The sequence below is a fragment of the Drosophila hydei genome, unplaced genomic scaffold (genome assembly GCF_003285905.1).
Source record: "Drosophila hydei strain 15085-1641.00,03,60 unplaced genomic scaffold, DhydRS2 tig00000172-arrow-pilon, whole genome shotgun sequence".
Taxonomy (NCBI): domain Eukaryota; kingdom Metazoa; phylum Arthropoda; class Insecta; order Diptera; family Drosophilidae; genus Drosophila; species Drosophila hydei.
Genome location: NW_022045682.1, coordinates 118,458 through 133,127, shown reverse-complemented (window position 1 = coordinate 133,127; position 14,670 = coordinate 118,458). Strand labels below are relative to the sequence as shown.

The window sequence follows — 14,670 nt, the reverse complement described above, 5'->3', positions numbered from 1 at the left end:
CTTCGTACACACTGAAATTCAAATATGAGAAATATGTTTGGGTTCAACTTAATATTTTACTCCAAGCTCTGAGACAGTTATAAAATGTAATTCGAAAATATTTTTAGTTCTAAGTAGTTTTCTGTCATATCAAAAGATATAGATGGAAATGTTCTTTTTACAGGGTATTGCAAAGCGTAACACTTACAACTTTCAACAACAAAAAACTGACTACTGCAAAATGCAAAACGTATTGTGGTAGGTCGCACAACGCAAAGATATTCTCGGTTGAGGAAAAGAAAAGAACAAGGAAAATGTAATTATTAGGATGATAATGAAATTATGCTAATTGGGGCTTTTAGCACTGTTAATAAGTCCTTTTTTACTATGCATTAAAATTCTGATACCGGACTATACAAGCTATCGAGCTATAAATAGACTGTACGTCCAAATGGAATAGTATTCAGAAGGTTCTTGTCTCCCCCTAGAAGAATTCTTTTCCGTTTTTCTTTGTTCGCTGCCCACTTTGTAGCGTTTCGTGCTTTCCACTCGGATTGAGTGCGCAACACGCTTTTGTATGCATACACAATACCCACACACTTGTATGGCTGTCTATGTGTGTGTGTGTGCGAGTGAGTGAGTGAGTATGTGCCTGCCTGCCAGCCGCCACTCTATCATTCTTCCTTCGTTCGTTTTCAGTACATTTTCGCTTCTCGGTGCAACAAGTCGTCATTGTCGTCGTTGTTGCTGTTGCACGCCCGCTACGCTGCTGTCGCAAAGAGACTGAGGAGACTGGATAGCCGCGCCACAATAACAAATACACTCCCAAATAGAAAGTGAAGTAAGTGTAGTGCAGCCCCAAGACTGCCTCGATGAACTTTGTAATATCTATGTAAATAGTGTTCACGGGTTCATAGTATTTGAAATCCGTTCAATGAACTTGCCAGTCGACGTCGATGTCTGCAACTGTATAAATCAACTCACTTGTAGTACATTCATGCATGTACTATATATACATATGTATCTACATATATATTTTAAAGGCGTGCAAGCGTGTATAAACAATACAGAATTGCAGCCGCAGCTGCCGGTAAGCAGATAAGATGTTTTTAAGAATCCTATGGAATTGCAATTCTCCAATGTGAATCGAGTGTGTGCCTGACAACTGACTCAGACTGATATCGTTTAATGACTAAACATACATCAATATGTAAGTGAATATGTAGTTGATACATTCAAAGTTCAACATGCGACGGTTCAGTGCATTGCCATGCTCCATTAGTCACAATTGGATTATGGGGAAAAAATAATAACAATAATAATAATAATAGCAATGTACAATTCCCTTATAAGCGACTTGAATATGCATGTAAGAGGAAAATGGATTGAACACGTATTTAAATCGAATCGATTTATATATGCACATACAAATGTACTATATATATTTGGACAGTCGCCAAAAGGGCTTCAATTGAAATTAAGTAGCAACAGCCAAAATCATTGCTTCATTTGGGTTAAGTACATATCAATTAAAGTGTTATCAATATTTACAGCTTTGAACGCAGCGATAAAGCCGTGTAATAGACCTACATATCGTGCTTAACAGATTTCTCGCTCTGTGCACCCGACAAATTCGCAGTCTTTGGTGCCAGCTGGTGTCACGGATCTGAGCACTATTTCCGCTTCAGATATATGTAGTCTGATAACACTGATGCGACTCCTACATGCTTATCTCAAGCTCGTACAGCGCAACGTGCTAAAAGCGTGCATATAGCGATTGGGTTACGCAGTAGAAAGTTTCAAGCCGGGTTCTTGCTCTTCGTAATTATCAGAGGTAGTTGTGTCCGCTCGTAGGTTCGACGCAAACTACTCTGAAATCAATTGGAAATCTCAACTTGCTTCTCGAAACGAACTGAGAAGCGAAATTCGTTTTCGACGAACTGAGTTCAGTGTAAAATTTGTATATAGAACGCGCCATTGTGTCCGATCGAGCGAAATGATAACCATTCGTATGTTTAATTGAGGCTGAACATAAAAGCAATTCTCTGGGGTCGTCAGTGCAGGCTGAGCATTAGGGAACGGCTGAATCATACTCGAAGTTATACAAATTACTCATATACTAGATATAATAATGCGCGAAGAAAGATCGTTGCAAAGAATTAGAAAAAACCAGAAGATAACGATTTATCTTAATTATTTAAATTATACAAAAACGAATGTGTATGTATATAGAAACAGGATTTGTTAATAAGTAGCTGATGCTTGACGCTGTAGATGAACAGTAATTATAGAGTTTCGACAATTTAAACGGCTGGTAAAACACATCTAGCTATTGTGAGCGGGAACGGATGAGACACACACGCCTAAGTAAATGGGCTGTTGTTTCGACAATAGGATAATTATTAACTAATACACATACTCATTCACGTATCTATACGTGATTGCAAAAATAAGATGATTAGAAATCACGCAAAGGTTATCTCACGAATTCCATTTCACATTGACAACCCGTCTATAAAGTAAATCACAAATTGTTGAGCTCTTAACTATTTCTATAAAGTATTTCAGTAGTTTTTAATTTTCGTTACTTCTGTTTTATACAGCAAGCCAAACTGAGCTGAAGATGCCCTTCTCCGATCTCCGATAAAAACGCAGAATGCAGTGCAATCATCACCTGAAGGGAGTCAACTGCTCCCAAAGCGGCAGCTCGCTCGACTACAGCAGCGATATAAACGCTATTAGCGTGGAACTGGCTGACGTTGAAGACAATCCATCAATTAATGGACTGAAGTACTTACCTCTCTGGCCAGCGGTAAACATAGAGTTCTCTGGACTAACGTACGAAGTGCCTGATCAGGGAAATGGTAAGACTTACCACAAATCACTGGCTAATAATTCCCGTTCTATATATACCACACCAAATTATTGGTAGACAAAAAGGCCGACCCCATAAAAAATATATATAGTCTTGATTAGAATTTTGGTACAGGGTATCGCATAATCGAGCCCCATTAGAACACTATTACTTGTTTTTAATAAATTTAACCTTATATCATAATACATATACAGTTCGGTTTCTATTAAATGTTATATACATTTTTAATTTATTTAAACTTATGTACATTAATTTATTTCATCAAGCCCAAAAGGCAAAACAAATTTTACGTGACGTAAATGGAGAGTTCCGATCTCACGAGCTAACCGCGATCATGGGACCCTCTGGAGCAGGAAAGACAACCCTTCTGAATTTACTGGCAGGATTTGGGTAAGTAAATCTATAATATCAATCAAACAAAAGTGACTTATTCTGTCTATCTATCTATCCGCAGTGCCGTTGTTTCATCTGGCGAGATCCTGGTCAACAACAGTCCGCGGAACATGCGAATCTTTCGCAAGATGTCTCGCTACATTATGCAGGTATTTCCATCTAATCAAATATTGCAAAAGAATGTGACAATTTTATTGAATAATACGCAGACAGATATTCTCGACCTACAGTTCACTGTGAGAGAGCTGATGCTCTTAGCGGCAAACTTGAAACTGGGCAATGAATTAAAGTTGGCCCAAAAGCTTGAAGTGGTAAGCGGAATGACAATATCTCAACTGACTCAGCTACACGTATTCCATTTGCATATAGATCGAAGAAATCTTGGGCATGCTCCGCTTAACAAGTGCACAGAACACAAAGGCAGAAAAGATTTCAGGCGGAGAGCGCAAACGGCTTTCAATTGCGCTGGAACTGGTTAACAATCCACCTATTATTTTCTTGGACGAGCCAACAACGTGAGTTAAGTTAATTAAATAAGGTTTTGGAGAAGTCTTATCATATATTTACTCCTGCAGCGGACTGGACGATCTATCAAGCTCACAATGCATTTCGCTTCTGAAAATGTTGGCAAACGGCGGTCGCACTGTCATCTGCTCCATCCATACGCCGTCTGCCAAGATTTTCGATATGATTGACAAGGTGTACGTGCTCGCTGAGGGTCAGTGCATTTACCAGGGAAGCGGAGCGAACATTGTGCCTTATATGAATCACATCGGCCTATCTTGCCCGCTCACATACAACCCAGCTGACTTCATAATCGAAGTGGCGTGCAATGAGTACGGCAACAGCTACCACGAGCGCATGGTGACGGCCGTGAACAATGGAAGGGTCGCACGATGGGGTCCATCTACTGGTAACGGCAAGGAAACTCCAACCAAATCGGATACGACATCCGGTGCATCCTCATACTACGAGGTCGAACAGTTCGAGGAGGAAATCAACCCGAAATTATTAATTTCCAAGTCCACCTGGTGGATGCAGTATAAATTGCTCCTCACACGTATGCTCCTCCAAATGTGGAGGGACAAGGCAAGTGCGCCAGTCTTGAGATACATGATGTATGATATAACTAATGGAAATACTTTATCTTACAGTCCTACATCAAGCTGAAATTTTATATGAACTTAATTCTTGCGTTGCTTGTCGGCTGCCTCTATGAAGGAGTGGGACGACAGGCTTCGAAAGCCCTATTTAATTTTGGCTTTATGTTCACCATTGTCATAGCTTACCTATATCTACCCATGATGCCAGTGCTCTTGCAATGTAAATCCACATACTTTTCACCTGTAAAATATAACAAATAATCCTTTGGCCTTTTACGATTGCAGTTCCCACAGAGATCAAGCTCCTGAAACGCGAATATTTCAATCAGTGGTACCGACTGAGCTCTTACTACGCCGCAATGATCTCTGCGAAACTTCCCTTAATGTTTGTGCTCGCCGTCATATACCTGTCAATTGTGTACTTAATGTCAAGCCAGCCCCTGGAATGGTTCCGCTTCGCCATGCTGTTCACTGTAGCTTTTCTAACGGCCTTAACCTCAGACAGCTTTGGCCTCATGATATCCAGCAGGCTTAGCTTGGTGGTAAGTACTGGGAGTATCAAATTCAACACATATATTACTTACTATATAACTATTATTACTAGAATGGCATGTTCATGGGACCAGTTGTTGCCGTTCCCCTAATTCTGCTTTCTATTTACGGCATGGGCTACGGGAAGGATACATACATCTCGCCAATTATGCGGTTTCTGATGTCGCTCAGCTTCCTACGCCACGGCCTGGAGGGTCTAGTGGCTGCCTTATATGACTATGGTAGAGGCGATACGATTTGTGATACAGAAATCTTCTGCATGTTTAAGAAGTCACAGTTTTTATTGGTGTTCCTTGGATTTGAGAACATAAGCTATTTGTGGTCCGTCAGCTGTTTATTTGGCTTCTACATTGCGTTCACAGTTGCTGCATATCTGATGCTACGTCATCGGCTAAAACAATCGGTAGCAAATCCGATTGTAACCTTTGTATTCCACATGCTGACAAAATATTTCAATTTCACTTCATATAAATATTAAAAATTTATTTCGGGAAAAAATTACAATTGCAATAATGTATGAACATGTTTCTTTGTGAATAGCAATTAAGTAGTCGTATAAATAACGTAATATATAAGACCTTGTGATAAGTTTTACGCGTCCCAAGTGGTAACCTCTTTAAAACTTCCCGCCAAGGCCGAGTAATGTTTAAAGCGGATAAGCATCACATTCCCCTTTTTACAGTTATACACTTGTGTTACCAACCCTATAAGTAAATAAGCTGGAATAAGCTGATATTCAAATAAACTAAGTGATATTTTAGTCAAAGATAACTATCATTGTATAAAATAACGAAGAATGAACACTGTTTGTAAACTTTAAATGTGTTGCTTTTGCACTTATTGTAATAAATATTAGTATTGTATGGTTGCTGACGTACCGCGGCACTCCAGGGATGGCCCCCGGATGAGGTTTACACCAAGTTGGCATCGAATATTGAGGCAGGTAGTCTGATCCTAAATCACCAGCATCTTTGATATGTATTAAATCGCGTCTTATTCCTTTATAGATGGCGAGATCACTCTCAGGCGGAGCCTGACGTGTATTGTAAGGAAAGTGAGGTGGAAAGCCTATTGCTAATACATCATAATTTTAATTGGTTGATGCACAACATTTATTAATGTATTCCCCCTTTTACAGGATGTGGCATTACCTAAGCAATACTTCTTGGAGTTTAAGTCAAATATTTTCAGAAAATTTTACGTATTTTCTGCTTGATTAAATGTGCAGCATATCCATTTATTCTTTTAGCAGGGTAATTTGCCTGTTAGGTAAGTTTCAGATATTAGGAAAATTATGGTGAATTGTCCATATTATCATGTGATTATCTTTAGTTTTTTAGGGCTAGAATAGTGTTATGCATTTTAGTTTGCACTTACAGTTACAGTGAACGACTTCTTATTTGCTGCTGAGATTGTCAAGCTTCATCATGTGTAGCGTGAATGATAATATTTTGGGGTAGCATTACTAACTTGACAGTTGGCTGTTTGAGCTTGTTCAGGTTTTGCGGCTGTTGTTTTGTTCGTTTCTAGAGTGGGTTTAATTTCGCAATCAGACTCTTTTTTTGCGACCCTCTTTGGATGATAAATATTTACACCTTTTTAAATGTTCACACTGGCACAAAACAATAACAAATTAATGCTGTTACAGTGATCGTTATTCTGTCTAACCATGGGGGATCTCATTTAAAGCGCTCATTTGAAATATTTTTGGTTTCACAACACTGTACGCAATGACTAGCGATACAACTTTAAGCTTGTCACATAGCTCTTTGCTGTGTCACTCAAGTGTTGTCAGCTACATTACATCATTGGCATATATACCCAATAAATTCTGTTAACTTTTAGCTTGTCACATAGCTCTTTGCTATGTCACTCAACTGTTGTCAGCCATATATTTTACATCATTGGCACACATACTCAATAAATTGTGTTAAGTAACACCTATCTTGTAGCATATCTTAAATAAAATCCTTAAATACAATATTTATTATATTGTTGCCCTGAAGGGCATGTTAGCACACAGCCAAGCAGAAGTTTGTCAGCTATAGTCTAAGCTTCTGTTATTGGCACTTCAATTTGTATTTAATTTGGTTTAATTAAAACAAAAAAAAAAACAAATTATTTTTTGTTGCTTCAACTACAGATAGTACCAGTATGTAAATGAATGAAAACAATTTAAAATTTGATATTTGTATTTTAAAAATATATTTTTGTAAAGGAAAATACCGCAAATACAAAACTTGATAAGTCTAAGTAATGTACAATTAGGTTGTTTAAAAATTTGATGAAATACCAACATCGACAAGCGACGACATAGTAATTTATAAACAATTAAGAATATTGCAGTCGGGAGTACTCGACTTATAAAATACCCTATACCCAGGTCTGAACCATCCATTATAACACTAACTTGGCAAGATCGAGTTCAGCATTCTATAGAACCGATAACCCTTACTACATGTAAGCGCCAATAGCACCATATATATGAACTGAATAACCCTCAGGGGCACAGAGTACTTAAATATTCAAAACATTAATAAAATTACTATTTATATAATTAATTTTTATACAATTTTAAAAACGGAAAAGTAAACAGTCGTATGTGGCAGGTTACAAATTGATCAAATTAAAAAAGCAGCCCTGAATTGGTTGTTGAGCTCCCTCTAGTGACAGTTAGTACATATATATATGCAAATATGATCCATACAACTAAATTGTAGTACAAATGGCTGCATACACACATTGCGTATGAACAATAATGGGGTATATTATAGATTAGAAATGAAAGTCTAAAAGCTGCCAAGCCTATTGCCAGCATCACTTACGATTTTAACTAAAAACTAAAAATTACGTTGCTGTTGTTTCTTTTAGTATCCTTTGCTTTTTAGCACACGGCGATTGCGGTAACGGTGTGTCGGCATCTAGTCAATTGATCTCCAAATGCTTTGCCTGCTCCCACGAGAATCCGTCGCGACCAAAGTGGCCATAAGTGCTGGTGCGCTGGTAAATCGGCTGGCGCAGATTCAGATCTCTGCATATTAGAAAACAAAAAATAGAGTAAATTATTGGTAACCAAATTGATATAACTCTATTTATCACTTACTTGACAATCATGCCTGGTCGTAGATCAAAGTTACGTTTTATAATTTCTAGAAGCTCCTTTTGTGACTTGTGTGAAGTGCCGTAGTCAAATACGGTTATGGAAAGTGGTTCAGCCAAGCCAATAGCATAGGACACCTGCACCAAGCAACGCTTGCAGAGACCCGCCTTGACCAGAGATTTTGCTACCCAGCGTGCTGCATACGCTGCCGATCTGTCGACCTTGGTGAAATCCTTTCCAGAAAATGCACCACCTCCATGGGCGCCCCAACCACCATATGTATCGACAATAATTTTTCGGCCGGTCAAACCAGCATCGCCCATGGGACCGCCAATGACAAACAATCCACAGGGATTTATGTGCACAATGGTGTTGGCATCAAAATATTTGGCGGGTATGACAACTTTAACAACTTTCTCCATTATTTCCGAGCGAAGAGTGTCCAACTGTATTTTGTCCGAATGCTGCATGGATACAACAATAGTATGCACACGTTTAGGCACAGCCGAGCCCTGATTGAAGAGATATTCGCAGGTGACTTGTGTCTTAGAATCCGGACGGGCCCACCAAAAGACTTCCGAGCGACGCAGTTCGGCAATTTTTTCGTTCAATTTGTGTGCCAGCACGACCGTCAGGGGCATACACTCCTCTGTTTCATCGGTGGCGTAGCCAAACATAATACCCTGTAATTGGTTGAAATATCAGATAAGTAAGCAGTGTAAATGCTTCACGTCTCAAGCGAAAGTAACAAACAATCAAATTAGTACATTAAAAGCAAATTGGCAAACGTTTTTATATTTTCAATTTACAGTTAATAAGCAACAGGTAATGCAAGAGTCGACATGAAAATGACTTGGGATCGATTATGCGAAAAATGTGAAACCAAACCAAACCAAACGAAATGTATTAAAATGTTAATAATGGCACATGAGAAAGTTAATTCTTTTGTCAATTCCAGATGTTAATTTAATTTGTTTAAAAATATGTGTGTGAACTTTTAGTCGAATTTGCATATAAAAACAAATTTTAGCAATGCAGCTTAATAAATACATCTCTTTTATAGTAGTAGGCATAAGGTACATATTCTACACAGGTACATATGTGACCTATACACACTTTCCAAACTTATTCCGGGTCAAGTCGTGTCATTGGAAAGTGTATATTGGCTCGGCATGCCGAGGCATGTATATTTGTACTTGAATTTTTAGTTCACACCTGGTCTCCAGCACCAATTTCTTCCTCGAGGCGATTTACATGCACACCAGCAGCGATTTCAGGAGATTGTTGGTCCAATGCCAAGAGAACGTTGCATGTCTTATAATCGAAACCTTTTTTTGGTAAATTGCGAATTGGTTTTCAAGGTATCATATGGTAAATGTAGCGTGTTTTTGTTTTTGTTTTTTGTTTTTATTTATATGAAACGAAAGAGATAAAAAGTAGAGAGCGCAGCGCAATTGAAATTACATAAGTAATGGTAAGTAATGTTAGTTATGATATAACCCCTTAAAAGAACAAATTCTTTTTAGTGTAAAATGCATGTGCACAAATGTATGTAGACAAACACAAGGTCTTTCTGCTGGGAATCACGTCGGTACGCTGAAATTCGAGTTGAAATCGCAAGTGTTTCACTCTCTCCTGTTTAGAGTTTACCAAGGACTAATTTATTAAAGCGCATGCAAGTTTGCTTATAGAGATGGTTCTTCCCTCAGTGGCTTATCGAATACCTATTTATTGGAATACCGTGAACGGATATATATTAAAATGAGCATTTATGAAGTTAGAATCCTCGGATAACTGCTTTGAATGTATATGTAAAATATGATTTCAGTCCATTTTAAGCTTAACGTGTTGAGACCTGCCTTTCCTTATGAAAAATATGGCAAGTCTATCACAGGTTATCTAGGTATGTATATGGATATAAGATAATTATTTGATTCTATACAACTTTTAAGACTTCCAATTAATTTATTCAAAATTGGGAAGGTATTCTGATTTATCGACTTTTAAATATAGGAAACTCTTAATGTAATACCCATAGGAAAAGTAAAGAGATAATGAGTTTCGGGTGAGCAGAGCACATATGAGTGGAAACATACAGTTTATAATAACATTAAACGAAATGTGAACATAACACAGAAACGCACACTCTTCGGCTTCGCTTAATCTTTAATAAGGGTACAGGTTTATGTTGGTATACCTGATCACCAGCGCCGACATCCTCTTCTTCGCGATTGATGTGTACGCCGTTGGCAATATCGGGCGACTGTTGTTCAATGGCAACGAGCAGATTTAGCGTCTTCCAATCGAAACCTTTTTATTTTGAGTTGATTTTTTTGACATTTGATTTGTTGTTGAAATATATTATATATACCAATGTACACGTCAATAGGGAAACAATGCTTTACGCTGTTTCTGCCGCCCACCCACGAGAGAAAAATTCTCATATTTTACTCTAACTCTAACACTTACCCTTCGAGGAGTCGTCATAACCAATGTGCTGAACCGTTTCACGCACCACCTTTTGGTAATCGACCACGGCTTTTGATGTAATTTCACCGCAGAGCAGAATCATGCCAGTTTTTGCCACAGTTTCTATAAAATAAAAAAAATGGGATTTAAAAAATGTTGCAAGATTTTAGTCTGTTGCGCCCAATGGCTACGTCCTCATTTTTACGATTGTGTTTGTTTATCAACCGACCGCCGAATGTATGAATGCTACTGTGGCATGCCATGGAGATTTGAATTAGACTGGGCAAATTGTTGGAATTTTAACAAATTTTTTCAACATTAGTGATTAACTATCCATCGCGTTCAGTTCATAAATTAAGTTTATGTTTATATATATTTACCACAAGCGACTTTGGCATTGGGATCCTGTCGTAGATGGGCATCCAAGATAGCATCGCTAATTTGATCGCACATTTTGTCTATATAAGAGTAAAATATAATTTAGTGCGAACAATCTTAAATGTGTGTATTGCCAGTTATATATAATGTGCTATATTTAAGAGTGCCATGTGAGAAAAGGTGTATAAGAGCAGCCAGATAAACCTTCGGACGCTGACGACAGCTAAATTTGAAAAAAAAAACGCAGTTTTTTTTATTTTTAATTCGCGATCGACAGCGAAATTGAATGCCATATAAAACCCTAAACATTAGAATTCAATTTTGTGGCGTCACGTTTATGCTCAGAGTTGGGTTTAACAAGAAATAAAAGCTGCACACGCTTACGAAACGAGCTATGTTGGTGTAAGATTACATTATACTAAATATTACTCACATATTACTAATGGACTTGCGAAAATACCCAAAGACGAAAAAGTGGTAAATCATTCAAATGGCGCATCGTTCTGAAACCATTCAATCTTTAATATTACTAATCTCCATTTGTGTATAATCATTTTTTTTAGTAGAGAGCAACAGGCATCCCCTTTGGCTCTAAAGGTGACCGGAATGCTGATAACCCTACTCTAGATCGGAGAATGTTTACTTTAATGACGAATGAAAAAGACGCAAACGAAAGTGCCCCATCACGTCCTGTACATGTCTACAGATCCCCATGTGGATGATCAAAATTGATGACAAAGGGACCTATGACACTAAATACCGCCGGCTAAATTACCTAATTGTCACATAAACTAATCCATCAATCAGGTAAGTTTTCAATGTCCCATATATCTTTGATAGACTCTTTGTTTAATACCTGTTCAAGTTCCTATATAACCGGACCTAATTAGTTTGGAAAGTGTTAGGAGCCATCAAACAAAAACAGTTGCTCGCTCTTATCGCTAGACAATATTAATACAATATCAAAAATATTTATAATTACATAGAAATGGAATATATTCATACAGACATACACAAGTACATATGTATTTGTACACTTTCATTTGCATGTGCGACACGGTAAAGTGGAAATACAAACTAAAGTTCAATGCTATGAACCAATGAATGTTATACAGATACAGAAGAATGCCCATGCAGTATTATAAAAGTAAACCACGTGGTCACTACATTTTGCAAATTTGATAAGCTATGAAAACATAATTTCTTCTTTGTAAGTAGGAATTGTACCTACATACATATGCACATATGTAGGTAAATAAGTACATTTGTATAACATTTGCTTGCACCTTTACTATGGTTGAATGTATGTAAATAGGAATAAATATGCATGTATGTATGCGAATGTTTTGATCGGCAATCTGAGAACAATAAAAATGCCGAAAGAGAAGAGAGCCGGTAACTCGGAAGAGCAGCAATCATTATAAAAGCACATGGTGCGCATGACGCAGTCTGTAGCCACACATATGTACATTCATACAAACACATACACTTACGTATGTACGTTTGTAACTTGAACACGTTGCCGGGGCAGCCTCTCTAGCAACAGCACATCGGACCACGAAAGAGCGAGCGACCAGCTGGTATTTGGTGGGAAATAGATGAAGGCTGATATGCGTAAAACAGATGCATTAGCATACGAACATACACGCTCACATATAGACAAACAAATAAACATACATACAGATAGACAGATACAAACGAATATATTTATATATGTTTTTAAATCCATACATATGTATGAGCATCCTAACGCTGTAGATTTAAAACATTAATACAAGTTACTCGTTTGGCGTAAGTCTCTACCGCAGAGTTGGTCACACTTATCAACTGCTATTCGTGGTCTGCTGAGTAAACAACCACGTTTTTCGATGGAATTTTCTACATACTATCATTAATTACACCTAAACTCTCGTTCAACATCCCAGCTGCAAAGCAATGCAATGGTCTGAAACATTTGTAAAAACACAACCTGGATTAAGTTAAATCCTTATACATACTTATTGAACACACATAACTACAGCCGTATATTCTAAATATGAAAATATATTCCGCATGCGGTACATATGTTCATATGTACATTTGTGTATACATATGTATTTTGTGTGCTTGCCCGCACTAAGTGATGCAATAAGGAGGTCGGCCTGCGTCTGCTCTCTTATCGAAATGAGATGCAGCTAATTTAAGCACACACACGCATGCATGCACGAATTGATATTTGAATGTGTATACACTCACCTGGATGCCCCTCTCCCACGGATTCGGAAGTAAATAGGAATGTTTGCCCATCTTCCATGTCGTAGGAGTTGCCATTACCATTGCTGCCATTGAGGCCGTTGGCATTGGATGTGGAGTGTCCATTCGTCTTTTGTGGCATTTCGATTGTTCCTTGTAATCTGGTTGTTAAGTAGTTAAAGTTGATACTGTGTAAAACAAAAATTCGTATTAGTTTGTTCAACAAATAAATTGATTTTCCAAAAAAAAACGTATGCAAATCAAGTATCGCTGCCTTGCCTTCGGCAATTAATATTATTGTTATTTTTTATATAATCATCAAACGCATTATACGTTTTATTTTATGTTGTCTTTGATGGGACACACAACAGCAGCGATACATACTTATGTACATACATGTGTGATTGTATAAATAAACATACACACCGACAAGCACGCGCGTTAAAAGACGCCAATAACTGATCAATGAAACTGTTATGTTTTTGGCAACAGAAACGGCACTGCTTCTGTATAAAGTCGGATGCCTCTGAATATGTTATAATTTAGCCGAAAGGCAGTCAAATTAGCGCAACTAACACGCACGTCCTATCTCCGTGACGGTATGATAGAAAAAGAGCGCACAATTTTTGCCAGCTACAGAATTTATAGTCGTGAAGAGGGAGCGGAGAACGATGGCGGCGCTGTATGAGAACAAATTTCTCTCTTTTGCTCTTAGTGGTAACACGTCTATATGTATGTGTGTATATTTGTTACTTGTTTTGGCGCTCCTATTTGGAGCTAAAGCCACACTCAACTTTCCTACCGTTCTTAAGCAAACTGAAAGAGCATCTCCACGTTTTTTATGGCTGTTCGTGAACAGCTGTGTTTGCAATGCGGTGGGTGGCTTAGCGTTGCCACACTGTTTCAATTTTCACAAGAAATGATACACTAAAATATAAAAATTTTGCCATTCGCTTACATCAATAAATTTAGAGTCTGGAGTTTTAATTCGCTGGAACTGTTGGTGTTGACAAGCGCTCGAACAGCGTCTAATTGGGACTGTGCTCTAAAAAATTTGAATTTATTTATAAATATTTGCGCCTTAATCCGGAAAGATGATTTGACAAAATTAAGGGCTTATCATCACTGTAGTACCATATAAATTGATGAAATATGAAAACATCCTACTAATTTTCATAGTTTTTTATTGCGTAAATATATATTTAGAGCTTCGTAAGTATTTAATATCGTTGTTGGGCAAAATGATTTAGTTATTTAATAGAAAAAGTAAGTATTTAAAGATAAAAAGTGTTTTGCATGGGTATTTAAAAAATGGAACGTTTAAAAACTTTAATAATCTAAAATTTTGAATAAATTTAAGTCTTTTAAAGATGCGTCACTAATAGGCGCTCGACAACAATATTTTTTTTTCAAATAACAAAGAAAGATCGTGTCATGCTAATCACAAACAAGGTCGGCCAAGATCAAGGCGATCGGTAATCTGCTTCTGCATAATATACACAAAAATCTATTGAAAATAGCTGAAATAACAAGCTAAATAATCTTTATAAAGATGTTGACCCCCCAGATAGATTTGTGGTTGAGAAAAA

At 37.5% G+C, this 14,670-nt stretch overlaps 2 protein-coding genes across 13 annotated transcripts; one reads left to right on the top strand and one right to left on the bottom strand.

Annotated features, from left to right (window-relative positions):
- Positions 1–590: 590 nt before the first annotated feature.
- LOC111596004 (ATP-binding cassette sub-family G member 4) lies at positions 591–5,698 on the top strand. Of its 6 annotated transcripts, none has more exons than XM_023310013.2 (10): positions 595–820; positions 2,583–2,843; positions 3,121–3,244; positions 3,309–3,396; positions 3,457–3,558; positions 3,617–3,762; positions 3,823–4,336; positions 4,402–4,570; positions 4,636–4,892; positions 4,955–5,698. In XM_023310013.2, the coding sequence occupies exons 2-10, from the start codon at positions 2,636–2,638 to the stop codon at positions 5,378–5,380; spliced, it is 2,034 nt and encodes a 677-aa protein (XP_023165781.1). In that variant the 5' UTR covers positions 595–820; positions 2,583–2,635; the 3' UTR covers positions 5,381–5,698. The 6 variants fall into 6 exon arrangements, with proteins under 6 accessions (XP_030079177.1, XP_023165781.1, XP_023165779.1 ...); XM_023310011.2 differs by lacking the exon at positions 595–820 and adding an exon at positions 1,477–1,497 and having other exon boundaries at positions 4,955–5,380; XM_023310012.2 differs by lacking the exon at positions 595–820 and adding an exon at positions 1,765–2,199 and having other exon boundaries at positions 4,955–5,380.
- A 1,818-nt stretch (positions 5,699–7,516) lies between these two features.
- Positions 7,517–14,127, bottom strand: LOC111596006 (S-adenosylmethionine synthase). Of its 7 annotated transcripts, none has more exons than XM_023310019.1 (7): positions 14,040–14,127; positions 13,085–13,269; positions 10,852–10,929; positions 10,472–10,594; positions 9,218–9,330; positions 8,006–8,685; positions 7,517–7,933 (listed from the first exon to the last, which is right to left on the bottom strand). In XM_023310019.1, exons 2-7 carry the CDS (start codon positions 13,221–13,223, stop codon positions 7,828–7,830), a joined length of 1,239 nt encoding a protein of 412 aa, XP_023165787.1. In that variant the 5' UTR covers positions 13,224–13,269; positions 14,040–14,127; the 3' UTR covers positions 7,517–7,827. The 7 variants fall into 7 exon arrangements, with proteins under 7 accessions (XP_023165787.1, XP_023165788.1, XP_023165789.1 ...); XM_023310020.2 differs by lacking the exon at positions 14,040–14,127 and adding an exon at positions 13,884–13,973; XM_023310021.1 differs by lacking the exon at positions 14,040–14,127 and adding an exon at positions 13,478–13,874.
- Between the last annotated feature and the right edge of the window lie 543 nt (positions 14,128–14,670).